We start from the raw sequence: 18,176 nt of genomic DNA, 5'->3' as shown, positions 1-18,176 counted from the left end.
CCCAAAGTTCTCACTTTTTAGAGTCTATTTTTATAGGAATTTCTTCCTATGCCAGTCTATGGGAATTGCTTCATCATGCTGTTGCTGAATCAATCAGCAGATAGCACATTCCTGACGGCTCCAAGATGTTATCTTGTTCTTTGGTTCTCCCATTCTTGAGGCTGTTGGGTGGATTCCAGTCTGCCCTCCGGGGGGTCCTCTGGTTATTTCCACTTGACGCCTTCTTCAGCCGATGGACACTGGATTCTTAGGCTGGCACCTCCCTGATCATTCAGTTATTATCCACACCAAGCATCCATCCACATACATCCTCTATCTCTATTTTAATCACAATTGTTAATACAACAAAAGGGTGGGGAGTCTCTGGGTGTTGTTTCTGTTGTTAGAGTATTGCTTTGAGTCTCTCTCTCTGTGAATTGCTTTGAGAACAGACTCTGTCTTAGAATGTACTAACACAATTAGCAGCTTGCAAGTTTCACACATAGAGGGAGAGAAACAGTACCAAAAACCAAGAGACTTCTTAATTAGTAATACCCTGGAATTTAAACTATGGGGAATCAAACTCATTTGTGATTTTAATACAGAACTTCTTTAATATGATCCAACATAATCCCCCTTTTGACACTAAGATTTATAATCGTCAGTGTCACTTTCTATGTAGCCTATTCAAGAGAAAGTACTGTGAGGCAATTTGAGTTTGTGATTCCGATTCATGCCACATACATGATCCTAGTGATGTATCTTTACTACAAGGTTCTGGGGCAACAGGCAAGATGAGGCACACCCACTTTTGAGGAGTCCATTCGGTACAACCTCTAGTGTCCAATAGCTTCCCTCCCTCCCCAGCCCACTGGCTTGAGGTCCAGGGTAGCCAGAAGTATCCCATGTGTAATATGGGGAGTGGGTTAACCTTCAATACCTTTGCCTCCAGGGACTGTTGGTGTGCAATTTTGACAACAATTTCTCCCATTAACAAGTCTGGTTTACAGTACTGGAAACATATTGCATCCGTTCATATTGATAAGTGTCAAACAATGATCTTTCTTTTTTAACAAATGCATCAAACCCTTAATATTTCCCAATATGACCCAGAACATTTTGTGTTCCAAAGTAGCTAGTGCAAGTATCTGCATTTCAGTGCATCCCATAGCTATGGCTGTGTAGTTTCCTATTTCTAATATTTTTTTTTTCTTATGGATAAGCCATGTGGTAGTATTAAGCCATTACTAAAGATTCCATCGGCCTTTTAGGTTACCCAGACCAATTTGGACCAAGTCTACATTGGCATGTACTTGTTTTTGTATCAGGCTGTCCTGTAGCTGGGACAGAAAGCTTAATTTATTTTTAAGTTCCTGCAGGTCTTCAGTATTTTTTTTTTTTAAACACACAACAGTGCTAGCAACAAGACAAAACACAAGACAAAACATAGAACACAGAACACAATTTCTATTGTGACAGTAGATTCATGGTATTGGGTTGCTTTTCAGCTGGCATCAGCTTTTCCTGATTTTCTGAAAGACAAAAAGAACATGTTTCTACCCCTTTTGGGGTGGCAGATTATTGCTTAAAATATTTCTTTTACAAATACCCTGGCTGATTGCAGGCAAAACAGAGAAATTGCCCCCATATTTTCCTGTTTTTGTTCTATAGGCAGGCCAGGTTTCAATGGCTTTTATCTTTTAAGGGTTATGGGGAAATTATCCCACTGTTTAGTCATTAAATCCCTGAGTTTTCCTTCTTATACAGCAGACCAAGTTTATAATGTTTTTCCTGCTGTGTTAAGCTTTAAGTTCTATTTACAGGTAGTAACTGAGAAGCATCATTACCATACGACCTTAAAGGATTTTTCCAAAAATCATACACACTATACGTTGTTACAGGGATACTTATTATCATTAAATTTATTAAAATTATCTTGTTATCCCATGCCTTTTATTTAGACAATTTGTTTGCTGACCAGGTATGTCCTTTATCTGCAGCTCCTTTGTGCTGCTAGTTCTTTCCTTCCTTTATCATTTAGGTAATTTGCATTTTCACAGAAACTTCCTGCTTTTGGATTTAAAGCCATCAGCAGCTCAGAGACTCTATCTTAAAAGGGACACAATCAACTTTCACCAGAGTTTTGATTACTTTTAACTTCTGCTTCCAAAACACACAGCAATCTGAAAAAGAAAACCCAACCTATTGTGGCTCCCTTTGGAGCCCTAATAGCATTTTAATTAAGTAGCATGGTATGTTTGCATTTCTTTTGCCCCTTCTACAATATACCCTGCACATGTTCTGGGGCAAATACACATTCCTTCCATAGTTTAACTTCTATAACATTATCCAGATCCATTTTTACATAAGGTGTCACTATTTCTTTTTTTGCTTACAGAGTTTTCATGCACCTTTATCAAAGTGACAGTCTGATTACTCAGAGCCATTTTAAGACTCAGTGTTTCTAACATTGCTTCTTTTTGTTTTGTGCACCTCACCCCTGCTGTTGCTTCAGAGAGGCACTGTCTTTTTTTAATATTTTTTTTTTTACTATAACTCTCATCTGCTATTTTGTTACAAAAACAAACAAACAAAAAGAATCCAAAAAAAAAATTTTTTTTTTATATTCTCCTGATTTTGACTGCCCTGCTGCAGCAACAACTTAAAAACATTTTAAATTTTGTAAAGCATTGAGTTACCTTTTAAGGGTTAAATGCCAAATCCCAAAGCCAAACAACACTAATTACCTGTGTCTAGCAAAAAGGTCTGTCAGTTTTGCAACTTTGAATTAAAGAGTCAAATGGATTTTTAGTGGCATTATTTAAAACAAAAACAAAACTAACTGGTCCTTAGAACTTTACATATTTACACACACACAGACAGATACATACACGTTTAACTGCTTAATTCCCTCCAGCCTCTGCAGAGTTAACTTTTTCACTCTTTTTGTATTCCTGGAGTGCCTCTTTCACTATTTTCAGCTGGCTTTGGGTATTTGTAGCCAGCACCTTCCAATTGTCTGCTCCCTTTTCCGTTTGTGCCTTTTCCTCTTTACATGAAGACAAGCGGAGGGAAGAATCCTTACATGCCTCCCACAACAACCAAATTGCTGCTGCATCTCTTTTGGCAGCACTAGAAGGTTTGTATATGAGGATATACTGAGCCAATCTATCCTCTAGGTCCGAAATAGTGCAGACATCAGCTAGGGCTTGTTTAGTCCAAGGACTGTGCCCACATTTTTGAAGGATTTGTTTAAAAGGTGTAATTTCTTTAACAAAAGGTGAGGTTGGAGTTCCTTCTGACTCCATTCCTCCCTCTGGTACTGGCTTACCCTGTTTTCTTTTAAACATCTTAACATGGATATTTCAATCTCTTTGTCACTGCTGGTATTACTTAGCAAGTGACACAGCCTAGAGTCTGAAATCATAGCTTAATCTATGCGTTTTTCCCCTGCTACCTTCCCGGAGGCCAGCAGGTCCCCTGCTACCTTCCCAGAGGCCAGCAGGTCCAGTTAACCTATTTTTCCCTGCTACCTTCTCGGAGGCCAGCAGGTTATTTCTCCCTGCTACCTTCTCGGAGGCCAGCAGGTCCGGTTAACCTGTTCTCCCCTGCTACCTTCTCGGAGGCCAGCAGGTCTGGTTTAATCTGTTTTTCCTGCTACCTTCTCGGAGGCCAGCAGGTCACCTGCTACCTTCTCGGAGGCCAGCAGGTCTGGTTTAATCTGTTTTCCCTGCTACCTTCTCGGAGGCCAGCAGGTCCCCTGCTACCTTCTCGGAGGCCAGCAGGTCTGGTTTAATCTGTTTTTCCTGCTACCTTCTCGGAGGCCAGCAGGTCTGGTTTAACCTAATAGAAATGCCTAGCTCACTAGAGCTGGCGCTGTGCACACCAATATTTACAATAACTGAGGTTTTTTACCAATATTCCCCCTTTCGCAATTCTCCACCAAAATGTTATACCAATAAAATAAAAACCAGCAGGATCTTATTAAAGGGAAAAAGGCAAAATACCACATTTATTGTGAATACAGAAAGAATCATAGAAAGCAGTTAGTTCTAGTTATAACATTCCATTCAATCTCATATTTATTCACACATTCATTCATACAAACACACACACACACACACAGGTTCTGCAAGGTTGTTATCATAGTTACCAGCCTTAGAGTTGCTCATGCCAAGCCACTGGCCAGGTGGCCTGGACATGAGGAGGGAGCAGGGCCTTGTCAGATGCTCATCTGATGCTCCTGGAAGTTGGTTTGCAGAATCAGACCCCCCCAAAGTTCTCACTTTTTAGAGTCTATTTTTATAGGAATTTCTTCCTATGCCAGTCTATGGGAATTGCTTCATCATGCTGTTGCTGAATCAATCAGCAGATAGCACATTCCTGACGGCTCCAAGATGTTATCTTGTTCTTTGGTTCTCCCATTCTTGAGGCTGTTGGGTGGATTCCAGTCTGCCCTCCGGGGGGTCCTCTGGTTATTTCCACTTGACGCCTTCTTCAGCCGATGGACACTGGATTCTTAGGCTGGCACCTCCCTGATCATTCAGTTATTATCCACACCAAGCATCCATCCACATACATCCTCTATCTCTATTTTAATCACAATTGTTAATACAACAAAAGGGTGGGGAGTCTCTGGGTGTTGTTTCTGTTGTTAGAGTATTGCTTTGAGTCTCTCTCTCTGTGAATTGCTTTGAGAACAGACTCTGTCTTAGAATGTACTAACACAATTAGCAGCTTGCAAGTTTCACACATAGAGGGAGAGAAACAGTACCAAAAACCAAGCGACTTCTTAATTAGTAATACCCTGGAATTTAAACTATGGGGAATCAAACTCATTTGTGATTTTAATACAGAACTTCTTTAATATGATCCAACATGATAACTCCAAATTGACCACAGCCTGTTATTGCAACTAGTGGACAGCTAGATTCATAGATATTAAGGTCAGAAGGGACCATTATGATCTTCTAGTCCGACCTCCTGCACAACGCAGGCCACAGAATCTCAACCACCTACTCCTGCGAAAAACCTCTCACCTATGTCTGAGCTATTGAAGTCCTCAAATCGTGGTTTAAAGACTTCAAGGAGCAGAGAATCCTCCAGCAAGTGACCCGTGACCCATGCTACAGAGGAAGGCGATAAACCTCCAGGGCCTCTTGCAATCTGCCCTGGAGGAAAATTCCTTCCCGACCCCAAATATGGCGATCAGCTAAACCCTGAGCATATGGGCAAGATTCACCAGCCAGATACCCAGGAAAGAATTTTCTGTAGTAACTCAGATCCCACCCCATCTAACATCCCATCACAGGCCATTAGGCGTATTTATTATGAATATTTAAAGATCAGTTAATCACCAAAATCATGTTATGCCATCATACCATCTCCTCCATAAACTTATCGACTTTAATCTTAAAGCCAGATAGATGTTTTGCCCCCACTGCTTCCCTTCCAAAACTTCACTCCTCTGTTGGTTAGAACCTTTGTCTAATTTCAAGTCTAAACTTCCCAATGACCAGTTTATATCCATTTGTTCTTGTGTCCACATTGGTACGGAGCTTAAATAATTTCTCTCCCTCTCCGGTATTTATTCCTCTGATATATTTATAGAGAGCAATCATGTCTCCCCTCAACCTTCTTTTAGTTAGGCTAAACAAGCCAAGCTCCTTGAGTCTCCTTTCATAAGACAAGTTTTCCATTCCTCGGATCATCCTAGTAGCCCTTCTCTGTACCTGTTCTAGTTTGAATTCATCCTTCTTAAACACGGGAGACCAGAACTGCACACAGTATTCCAGGTGAGGTCTCACCAGTGCCTTGTATAACAGTAGTAAAACCTCCTTATCTCTACTGGAAATACCTCGCCTGATGCATCCCAAGACCACATTAGCTTTTCTCACGGCCATATCACATTGACGGCTCATAGTCATCCTATGATCAACCAATACTCCAAGGTCCTTCTCCTCCTCCGTTACTTCTAATTGATGCGTCCCCAGCTTATAACTAAAATTCTTGTTATTAATCCTTAAATGCATAACGTTACGCTTCTCACTATTAAATTTCATCCTATTCCTATTACTCCAGTTTACAAGGTCATCCAGATCCTCCTGTATGATATCCCAGTCCTTCTCTAAATTGGCAATGCCTCCCAGCTTTGTATCATCCGCAAACTTTATTAGCACACTCCCACTTTTTGTGCCGAGGTCAGTAATAAAAAGATTGGTCCCAAAACTGATCCTTGAGGAACTCCACTGGTAACCTCCCTCCAGCCTGACAGTTCACCTTTCAGTAGGACCCACTGTAGTCTCCCCTTTAACCAATTCCTTATCCACCTTTCAATTTTCATAATGATCCCCATCTTTTCCAATTTAACTAATAATTCCGCATGTGGCACGGTATCAAACGCCTTATGGGGAATTATTAGTTAAATTGGAAAAGATGACCGAGTTGTTACGTGTTTGGGTTGTGTAATTAGAAAACCAGTATGATTCAGAAACACTTAGCTGACTGATACATACTGAACTTCAAAGATACACCATCAGGCTAAGTTTTGTGAATGGTAGGAATGTAGATCCTAAAGGGGAAGATCTAATGGAATGCTAAATCATATTATATTGTTACGCCACTAGGTGGCACTGTGTAAAATACCTTATTTAAACTAACCTCAGCCCCACTGGCAGCACATTAAATGATCTTCTTATGAGCACATCTGGAGAGTATCTTGCTCAGAAGTAGGGTTACCAGATAGCAAATGTGAAAAATCAGGATGTGGTTGGGAGGTAATAGGTGCCTATATAATAAAAAGCCCCAAATATCAGGACTGTCCCTTTAAAATTGAGACATCTGGTCACCCTACCCTACTCAGAAGTAAGTGCTGTAGTTAATCTATATCTGCTACAAGAGCATGGCAAGAACAGAAGTCCCTGAGCATCTATCTCCCCACCATATTTATCGTTTTTTCCTTGTCAGGTGGTGAATTTGTCTTCCCTTAGAATTTTTGTTCCTAAAGTTTAATTCAGAATGTCACATGAATATACTCATTATTTTACTGAGAATTGTTTACTTAGCAACAAAGAAAATTCCTTTCCCTTGATGTAAAAAAAGCTCTGAAGTTGTATCTCTTTCATTCACACAACATTTGGAAGTCCAAAGAACTCCTTGTTTTGAAGGCTGCAGTAGGGGAAAGACATTAGCATTATATTCTGTTGTCCTGTTATGAAGCCAAGAAGCTTAAATCCTAAACTTGTGAAGTGTCTTTCTTGTGGTTGTGAGGATAACTTTCAATTCTGCTACATCACAGTGGGTCCACTTTACCACAGCATACAGGTCTGGGCTGAGGTGTGTTATCTGTTTTACATTGTTGCCACCTAATTTTTGGCATATTCTGGGGAGCTATGCTGATCTTTCACTGTATGGAGAGGTCCAGTGGTTAGGGGCTAGCCTGGGACTCGGGAGACCCAGACTCAATAGCCTGCTATTTCTACCTATAGCCTGTGCTATACAGGAGGTCAGACCAGATTATCACAATGGTCCTTTCTGTCTTTAGAATCTGTTTGTCTGGTTGGTGTTCCAAGCTCCCCTGTAGGTATCCTCTCTGGGATACCAGTGCTTGCTATGTACACTGCCTACATGCTGTACAGAGGATGATAGAGGTAATTCTTTTGGTTTGTAGTCCTCTCCCCTCCTATTCTAAGATTTTCTCTTGCTTGGAGATTGTATTTTCTCTTTGTTCTGCGAGATGATGTTAAATCCTGTTTTTCTGATACGTGGAGTGATAATACTATGTGAAAATGCTATATCTGCAAATGATGAGAGAGGAGAAGACTACAACAAACAATTACCAAAGAATAAAGTTCTTAGTGCATTTTCTTTAGGATGGCCTTCAACCAAGCCTAGCTACTTCCACTCTAAGTGGTCAGATGTCTTCTCTACCCCATTCTTTTAGTTATGCCAAACTACAGCATAGCTTCACATACTGATCAAAAGTTTCAGGGAATCACTATCTTCAAATCTATTGATGTCCTCAGTTTCTAGATGGCACTAGCCTTCTTTAGGCTCTACCAGAGGAACCTGTTGAATTTTGATTCAATCCTGTAGTATTTCTTCTCTGTAAAGGGACCATTTCTTAGTAACAATTCAACCAGATGGGTGTCGAAATTAGTAAACCTCTCTGTGGAAAGAGCTGTACTGCATCTTCCTTTTAGATTTTGGACTTTTGCAGACTTTATCCCAAAGTGTCGCACATTCTTTCACAGAAATCTGAATACGATACCTTGCTATTGCCCTTCCGCAAAAGTGAGAGAAAGTATGTCACAAGTTAGACACATACAGAACTTTATCTGGAAATCCAATTTCCTTTTTGTAGCACCTCTTTTGAGAAGCAGAGAGAAAAAAGGCACATAAAGATACTATTTTCTGTTGGATATGAAACTGGATATTAGTCTTACAAAGCACAAGGTCTTTGAGCCAATTAGAACAGGGGTTCTCAACCTTTTTCTTTCTGAGGCCCCTCCAGCATGCTTTAAAAACTCCACAGCCCATCTGTGCCACAACAACTGCTTTTCTGCATATAAAAGCTATGGCTGGCATTAAGGGGTAGGAAGCAGGGCAGTTGCCCTGGGGCCCACGCCACAAGGGGCACCGCAAAACTAAGTTGCTCAAGCTTCAGCCCTAGCTGCTAGAACTCAGGGCCCTAGGCTGCAGTCCTGCATGGTGGGGCTTCAGCTTTCTGCTCTGGGTCCTAGCGAGTCTAACACCCGCCATGCTTGGTGGACCTCCTGAGACCAGCTCACAGCCTCCCGGGGGCCCCGGACCCCTGGCTGAGAACCACTGCACTAGAACATATTTACTTAGATCAGTTTCTGTCACCTTGAGACAAGCTTTTGAGCTACACTGATTTTTGTAAACAGTTATTGTCTAAGGTATTATATAACTAATCACTGCAGCTTTTAAAAGATCAGTGATATCTATGTATTAATGTGCTGCATTCATAGGCACCGACTTCCCCTCTTTCCTGTGGGTGCTCGACCCCTCTTTGCTCCCAGGTCCTGCCCCACTCCACCCCTTCCATGAGGCCCCGCCCCTGGCCCACCTCTTCCCACCCCTGTCACGCCCCCATTCCAACTCCTTCCCCAAATCCCCACCCCAGCCCTGCCTCTTCCCACTTCCTCCCTTGAGTGCGCCACGTTCCCGCTCCTCACCCTCCCTCCCGGAGTGTGCTAAAGCTGCCAAACAGCTGTTTGGCGGCAGCTGGGCAGGAAGCACTGGGAGGTAGGCGGAGCAGCAGGGATGTGGGGCGCTCATGGGAGGAGGAGGTGGGGCAGGGGGATTGAGGGGAGCATGGCTGCCGGTGGGTGCAGATCACCCACTAATTTTTTTCCTTGGGTGCTCCAGCCCCAGAGCACCCATGGAGTTGGCGCCTATGGCTGCATTTGTATTGAATTACCCTGTTTTTTATTAAATTAAGGGAAAATTAAACATCTAATTGACTCTGCTTTTGCCTGCAGGGTATACATTTGGCTAGGGAATCCAATGAACTGTGTTTTTTGACTGTGGTGTCTTTTTATTTGAGTGTGCAGACATTCATTTGCACAGCCTATTCTAATAGGCATACACATGAAGATGGGTCTCCAGTACTTGCATTTTAACTAGAGATGGATATTATCTTTGTTTATGTAAGCATTTCCCAGAGGTGGAGTGTGAGGGACTAGCCAGAGAGGTGTAATGGAGCTGCCAACAGGCTGTTTAATTGTTCTTAAAAGTCACAACTTTAATTAAAAAAAAAAAAAGTTAGGGCCTATCACAACAAGTAAATGCTATCAGATAAGGGGAAAAAACCTTCAGAATGTGTCTCAAGTGTAAATGATACAACAATGTTGGGCTGTGTTTGCAGAGAGCCTGAAACAATAACACTGAGATGTGACCTACCCCATTCGTTTCGGTGGATTCTAACTCTGATGCCAAAGTGACACTTCAGATCAGCATTTCCCAGAGATCCTAACTGCAGGGATGTAAAGTGAATGCTGTCTCAGTTGTGAGCAAAGTATTGCTACAATAAGCCACAGGAGGGACTCTAACTTGTAAGGAATCGGTACTATGTATATTGACAGGTTTCAGAGCAGCAGCCGTGTTGGTCTGTGTACGCAAAAAGAGAAGGAGTACTTGTGGCACCTTAGAGACTAACAAATTTGTTTGAGCATAATCTTTTGTGTGCTACAGCTCACTTCATCGGATGCATGCTGTAGCTCACAAAAGCTTATGCTCAAGTAAATTTGTTAGTCTCTAAGGGGCCACAAGAACGCCTTTTCTTTTTACTCCGTATATTGTTGCACATGTACCAACAAACGTTTCCATCAAGAGGATATCACATGAGATGGACTTGGCACAGTAAGGCTGCTCCTGCCAGTTTAAGGCAAAAGAACTTCTGTGGTGCCATTCTTTTCCCTTCTTAAGAGGGACTCCTCTTGCTGAGTTGAAAAATCATTGTGCCAGCTGAACCTTGAGAGTGCCAATTTGTCTGGCACTTTAATGGGCACTTCCTCCTCGAATGTCTCGGCTGCAATTGAGAAGGTTTAAAGATGCCCAATCTTTCTGTTCATTAAGGGGTAGGTTTTTTTTTTTTAAAGTGAAAGTTGTGGTATACTGAAAACTGTGTTCAAATTACAAGCTATCCCTATCAGATTTTTAAGGGGCTTCATGGTCCTGCTTGCAGGCTATTGGGCTCTCTAGGGAAGTATGTGATCGGGGCATGAAGCAGTCAGTCTGCAAAGAGCCAGCCTAGAGCAAGGTGGGGGTGAGCTGTGCTGCTCTGCCGTAGGAAGCTGTCTGCTCTATGTCTGTCCGGTTTTGGCTCTCTTGTGTTGGGGTTCTTGATTCTAAGAAATAAAGTCAATGTTATGTTGCAACATTCCAGAAAGAGTATTTAATTTTTAATCTAACTTCTCTGTGTGTGCCTGCTGTGGATGTAACAATCGTGTAACATCTTTTTTTGTTTTGTTTTTTGTAAAAAGAATGATCCATATTGGTAAAAATTCCATTGTCCGACTTCCTCATTTGTGATCCAATTCCCCTTATTTACATTCTGATTTTTCTTGTAGGGATTTCCTTCCTCGAGGATCTGGAATTGTAACAAGGCGACCATTGGTTCTACAGCTTGTCACTGCCAAAACAGGTAATTTACCTGATGTATATCCCTCTTATATAGTTCAGCATCAAAGTATTTTTACTTGAATGGTTTTTTTTAAGTGTTATAAGCCTGTCAGTGTGAGGGTTTACACCAGTCTTTTGAGTTGGAAACAGACTATTCAAAGCAGAGTTTGCCATGGGGAAGAAAGGTCCCAACACTGCAAACACACACGTGCATGGTCCCATTGAGCTCATGGTCCCATCTGGGCCATAGTCTGTAATAATTTTGGATAAACTTAAGAGCATGACATATTTCCAAGTAGCTAGTGGTTGCTTTTAATGGCTAAATGTGAAAAGTAGGGAAAAAAAGTAATATGTATTAGTTATTTTAGAGAGAGAGAATTATCTTTGAATGTTAGATTAAATATGTTTTTTCTCAGTAACCCATAAAATTAGGTTTAACAAAATAAAATATAACTAAAATGGACATACAGGGACTTCAGTTTTGCTCTCCAGGGCAGTCAGTGGTGTTTGCAAACAGCCTGTTTTCTCTGGTAACTTTTCCATGTCATGAGTTCTGGAAATTTCTGGAGAAGGGCAAAGTTGGCAGTAATAGAATTTCCTGAATCAAAAAAATTATCTGACCAAAAATTATACTTTAGCTTGGACACAGTATCGTGTATGCAAAACTGACCATATTTGTCAGCATTCGTTAACTTATGCTTATCTAAATGGACTTTCATCTGCCATTGTGCTGTCCAATCTCCCACTGTGTTTAAAATCATCTGGAATTTCTCATAATCCCACTGGTTTTTAATAGCCAAACACAGTGTGTTCAGTAAACTTCACTAGCTTGCTCTTGACTTAAGGTATAAATTACTAAAATATGGTAAATAAAAACAAAAACTACGTTAAGAGTGTTCAGGTGGCAAAGGCAAGCATTCAGAAGTTAAGAAATGCCAGAATTAAAGTTGATGCAACCTTAATTTAGTTTGCTTGTGTGAATGCATTATTACAGAGTCTTGAATTACTTGATCAGATACTACCTTTCCACAGGATCCCTGCTTCATTCAGTGAATGGGTGGTTGTTCAAATATTTTTTTATCTCTCTTGTTCATTGTGTAGTCTGTGCTGAGTGCAAAATTAAGTTCCTCAGTGGTGTGCTTCATAAACGTTGATGAGTTTATCTGCACAACACCATTGGGGTATTGGGTGATTTTATTATCCCCAATTTACAGAAAGGAAAATGTAAACAAATACGATTGTGCAATTGTATCATCCCTACCATAATCCTCAGCAGGGTTTGAGCCACAAATGTTCAGCTCTGTAGCAGACTTCTACCACTTGTGCTATAGGACAACTAGCTACAGTATCTGGTAGCTGAAAAGAGGTGGAGGAAATGGGCCATGTGCAGGATGCTTGGGTGGAGGCCAGCCCAGCATGCTTTAGAGAAAAATTGAGGAATCTACCTGTGCCCCCTAGCCAATCCTTCATATTCCTTGAGTGGGGCATGCCCCTGCCTTTTGGGAAATGCTGGCCTATTGATTAATTGTTCATTGTTATACAATAAAACTTTGCTCCTTTTTCGCTTTTTTTTCTTTTTAAAGAAACTTCAAGTAAATTGGATCCCCTGGGTCACCTTTATCCATTTCCCCAATTTAAAAAATAAAGAACCCACAGCTGTAGCAGGTTAGAGAAGCACTGTTTTCTCTGACAGGAGCTGTGCAGTACTGATGTTATCCAGTTTATACTTACTTGACTGTTGGAAAATATAATTAAAGATAGACTAGTACAACAGTTTCTCCAGTACCATGAAGAGACTCTCCAACCTGTAATCCTAGAATCTTTCCTGGCTTCTTTTCTATTAAAGTGGAATACACTTTAAAAAAAACAAACTACAATGGGATGGTGCCATAGTTCTTGGGATACCCAGGACTGGGAGTCCCCTTGTTACCCCCCACAGCCCATCGGAGGCTTGCCTGTGTTTATCTGGGTGTTAGTTTCCCTTACACCGCCAGTCTGTTAGCCACTCAAGCAGTCTGCAAGCCCTTACTTTGTCTTGCAGTTTAACAGTAGGTGCATCCCAGTCCTGACCCCCTTCAAAGTATCCCTTGTAGTGTCCAGTCCCTTATCCACTGAACGCTCACAGAAATACCACATCCGCTGTCCCCAAGGGAATAGCATGCACACCAGCTTGTATGATTCAACTCAGGATCATCACCTAGCTTAATACCACAGCATTGAGATATATTTACAGGGAAAACTACAATAAGTTGATTGTCAAAGATTCAAGAGACAGTCAGTAAGGATAACTGGTTAGATAGAAAACAGGTTAGATATAAAACAAAATCAGAACATGCTTTCTAGAGGCTAAACTTAATTTAACAGGCTAATCTTCTGTCCAGGCTAATCTTCTGTCTAAAGTAGTTTCTTACCCCAGAGTCCTTTGCAACATTTGAAACCCAGGTTGGTTGAGATTCTGTTTTCGTGAATGTAAACATGCTGCCAGTTTTCTTCCTAGGTGCAGAATGGTGGGATGTCTTTGTTCCTCATGTATATAGTCCAGCCAACGTTTCAAGTCTATTGCAAGATAAGGCTCTCTTCCCTCATTGTGTGCTCTTCCTGGTTGACTTCATAGCTCTCTGACTGTATGCAAATGTGCCTCCATTGTCTTAGCTTACAACACTTAATTTACATGCCAACAGAGAGACCGGCAAATAAACATCTTTTATTTGACAGGAAACATGTTTCTCTACTTCTGCTGTAACACAGAATCAAGAACATATTTTCATAGAAAATTCATTACACAGTATCTGTTCATACATTTCAGCAATGACATTAATGGCCATTGTGGCCCTGGCTTTCATTTAAGACCTCACATGGGATTCTTTGGTGAAACAGAATGTACATACTAGTATCAGGATATTCTTGTAAGTCCCTTGCCAGCTGGGTCACAGGTGAGGGAAACCTTTCTTAATATTATCAAGGGGAAGGAGACTACATGTGTGAGTGTAAGAGGGTATTAGCAACTCCTATTGAGTTGTGAAGTCGGGGGGCTTCTCAGGTGCGAAGGGTTGGTAGATGGTGCTAAGGGCTAGGGATGGTATTGGACTAGGGGCAGATGGCAAAAGAGGTTGAGGGTTTGGCAGCGCAGGTGTTGTTGCACACTTGAGCTGCTTGCAAACTTTGGGAACTGGGGACATATTGTGGAAGGGCACAGGAGGATATGGCCACTGCGGGGTGTCCTAGCCATTGGTATAGGATGGTCTGGCGTTTGTGTGGGATGGGATGGATCTTGTGTGTTGGCTTGAAAGGCAGTGGGCTAGGTGTTTTAAAATGAAATACTTCAATAATGAAAAGATATAGCCAGTGGAAGATTTACTTTTAAGTGGGTTTTTCTATGCTTCATCTTTAAAGCAGTCTTGGCAATTACCTGGATATATTGTAGTGATCCATTGTGGTCTTGCTGTTTAGTCAGATTGATAGTTTTATGGTGGGAACAGAGGTTAGTTCAAGTATTGCTCGTATATCACATCTTATGCCTCTAGTACTCCCATAGTTGTATAAATCCTGTATTCTCTTACAGCCCCACGTATGAAGAAAAAGCCTTTCATTAAACATTGTGAGTGACATGAGCCCTTAAGCAGCTGGCACTTTCTCTTGACCAAGTCTGATGATGTCAGCAATATCTGGTGGTGGTTTGTCAGGAGAAGTAAAAATCTGGATGTCATGGGTGATCTTGTAATTGAAAGGAAAGTTCTGCTAGAATTGTTCTGATTTATGAGGCTCGTATTAGGGCTGCCCAGCTGGTTTTGAACTATAGTTGCAAACAAAGTGTGCTGCATTTGTAAATATATTCTATACTACGCCAGCTTCTCCAAAACAATAACATCTTGTAAACGTCCGGAGACCCATCAAATGCTCTGTGCTGGCCACAAGAGAGATTTAATATTCATTGCATGTATAGCATATGGACTCTTGAGAGACTATAGATAAGGTCAAACGCATTACTCTCAAGCCAAGTCAACAGCTCATGGTTTAAGTGAAGTGCGTTGCCTTTTTCAAGCATTGCTTAAAAGTTGTGTCAAATGGACATGCACAGCCTTTGTTCTGTAGTCAGCAGAATGAGACAACCTATTCTTTACTTAGCTTTGGTTACCATTATTCGTAATGAAAATGAGAGAATAGGGTCCCCTTACTACATTATGAATGCATGCTGAACAATGCTTTTGTGTCCTATCTTTGGAAGCTGTGGTCTCATTGTACTGTGAGTGAGACTTTATATTTAGTGGTGAATATTTTGATATGTATTATGGTGGCCACCATTATTACAGGCTTCTTTGAGCATTGCCTGCACTGGTCCCTACGCTGGATGATGTGTGCACTTCAGCGCACAAGCTCAGAAGTTTCTGGGTAAATGTCCATTGGGCTGTGTGTACAACCTACTTGTTGGAGCACAGGGACAGTTCTTTCTGACTGCCACATAGATTGAGCATAGATTGAAACTTGGTGGTTTTGTATTGCTACCCCTGTTCGTTCATTACAGAAACCTTTTGTCTCTTCAAGACTTCTGCTCCCAGATGTAGTGATGGCTCTTCAGAGCCTAGAAAGATGAGGCACAAATGGTACCATGAGAATATCTGACCCAGGGCCAGGACAGCTCTGAGTATCAGGAATGTTTTCTGTGCCACGGACCCTTGGGAGCTTAGCTTTCAGGTGTGTCAGTGCCTTTGCACTGGGTCTATTGTTTTAAAATTTCCTTCATTGGTGTGTACTTGTTGAGTTCTGTAGTGTCGTGAGGAAGTCTTGGTATGGATGGAGGGTTGGTTACTAACTGTTCCAGTTCCTCCTTTATCACCTGTGCATTTGGCCCTTTCTTCCTATTCTTCTGTGGTTCTGGTCTGCTCAAAAGAGATGGGGCATTGTCTCTTTCACAGGACAGGTCCTTGTGTTTTGGTCCAAGCAATGGTGTGCTGTCCAGGGTCTGGTCTCCTATTGCTTTTGCCAAAGCTCTGCTCCAATACTTTTTTAGAAGTATCTATTAGACCCCACACATTGGTTTATAATGACCACAGATGGCAGTCTTTGGATAGTTTAGGGTGCAGAATGATCTAGAATGTTCCTAGAATGAAATGGTCTTCTCTAGAGCATATAATTCACACAAATGTGTTAGAACTGTGAGGAGGATGCTTTTAGCTTTCAGAAGCTGCTAGACCGAGAGCTCCACGTTTCTTCAGGAGAGACAATATATTGGTGGTGGCTTATCCTCATCCCTCAGAATATGTATATGTGGGATGAATCCAATCCCCCATTTCTCTACGTAAAGAGAAGCCTTGCTGTGGAGGTCAGCTGCCTTGAGGGAAATCTGTTTGCCTAGCAGTTGGTCAGTTGGGTGAAAGAAGCCGCCCTTCTTGCAGGAGTTCTCAAAAATGGGGTCGTCAAGGCTGGTGTTAGACTTGCTGGGGCCTAGAGCCAAAGCCAAAGCCTGAGCACCAGTGCCCATGGCTGAAACCAAAGCCCAAGCCCCACCGCCCAGGACTGAAGCTGATTCCTGAGGTCTTCAGCCCTGGGCAGGGGGACTAATGTTACATGCCCCCCACCCAGGGCAGAAGCCCTGGAGCAGCTTTGGCCTCCCTGCCCAGGGCAGCGGGGCTTGGGCAGGCTTGGGCTTTGGTCCCCCTTCCTGGGGTCATGTAGTAATTTTTGTTGTCAGAAGAGGGTCATGGTGCAATGAAGTTTGAGAACTGCTGTTCTAGACTCTGGTGTCCAGATGTGGAGAGTTACTCTCCTTAAAACTGACTTTGTCTGCTTTTAATGCCAAATTGCCCTGGTATTTCAGCAGCTACCATAGTCCTCATATGGATGTCCTTGATCTCATAGAATGCTTGTCTCATATACTTTTCTATTCCTGGTCTCCTTCCAGGACGAGATCTACATTCTTTTCCTTTGCTTGTGCTCTTAAAGAGCCTATCTCTTCTGTATCATAGAATATCAGGGTTGGAAGGGACCTCAGGAGATCATCTAGTCCAACCCCCTGCTCAAAGCAGGACTTAGGTAATTAAGTCTCAACACTTAGCATGATCTCAGGCTAAGATCATGGGGCACCCTTTTGGTTTAGTGCTCTGCTATTCCCCTCCCCTCACCACCCCCCCATAGCTGCATATCTGGAGTTCCATTTTAGGCCCATCACTTACACATAGAGTTGGTTTCTTGTCCTTTTGCCAGTTTCTTTGAACCTCTGAACCAGATCTGTGTCCTTGAGCCTGCTGACCCCTGAAGTGTTTTGTAGCTATAGTTTCTGAAAGAAGGGTTAGTGAGCTGCTAGTTTTCTTTTTGATTTTAGTCCTGTCACGTACATGCAGCTTTCTAGTGGCTAGGAAACAAATGAGTTTGAATTTAAACATTCCAAGTAGTAAAGATGAGAAGTGAAATACAGGACCTTCTACATGATATACTTTTAGAAAGACAACTTTTAAAATTTTCCATGAGATACAGTGGTGCTGTAACAATTTTTATAGTGGGGGTGCTGAAGGAGGAAACCATGTATTTGGATTGTTATTACTACTTCAAGCCAGGGGGTGTGGCAGCACCCCTAGTTCCAGCACCTATAATGAGATCTACACTTGGAAGTCTTTTAATGCCAGGTGTCTGGTCTGGCTAAGAAATGAATGAGATCAAATATTGTTTTTATGGAAAGTATATACATATTTTTAAAATGTTGTGGCTGATTACACATCAGGGGAGGCAGGATGGTTCTGTGGCTAAGGCACAGGACTAAGTGTCATGAGAATTAGGTTGTCTTCCTGGATCTGCCACAGACTTTTTGGGAAACCTTAGGGAAATCACTTTATTTATTTTTGCCTTAGTTTTCCTCTTTTTTGTAAAATTGGGATAATCCTACCTAATTACATGGGTTTATACTGTTTGTTGTGCATACAACAAGAACAAACAAACAAAACAAAACCCCACACTGTAGCTTCAGGTTGCTATTGATCTTCTATTAAACTCATTTGCATTTGTTCTGCTGATAATCCTTATTTAACGTAGGAGGCTAAAATGTTTCAGCTTGGAAAACA

The 18,176-nt window shown here is 41.7% G+C and overlaps 1 protein-coding gene across 7 annotated transcripts in view; it reads left to right on the top strand.

Moving 5' to 3' along the window:
- The window catches only part of DNM3 (dynamin 3), a 347,110-nt gene that overhangs the window by 33,505 nt on the left and 295,429 nt on the right, over positions 1 to 18,176 (top strand). For all 7 annotated transcript variants that reach the window (XR_007357954.2, XR_007357953.2, XM_075131456.1 and 4 more), the window contains exon 2: positions 11,073 to 11,146. Coding sequence is in view for 5 of the 7 variants with exons in the window: in XM_075131456.1 (XP_074987557.1) it covers positions 11,073 to 11,146 (74 nt within the window). In the remaining 2 variants the exon portion in view is untranslated. The remainder of the gene's footprint in view (positions 1 to 11,072; positions 11,147 to 18,176) is intronic.

The sequence above is a fragment of the Caretta caretta genome, chromosome 8 (genome assembly GCF_965140235.1).
Source record: "Caretta caretta isolate rCarCar2 chromosome 8, rCarCar1.hap1, whole genome shotgun sequence".
NCBI lineage: Eukaryota > Metazoa > Chordata > Testudines > Cheloniidae > Caretta > Caretta caretta.
The sequence above is the reverse complement of the archived record's forward strand: the minus strand, read 5'-3'. Positions and strand labels throughout refer to the sequence as shown.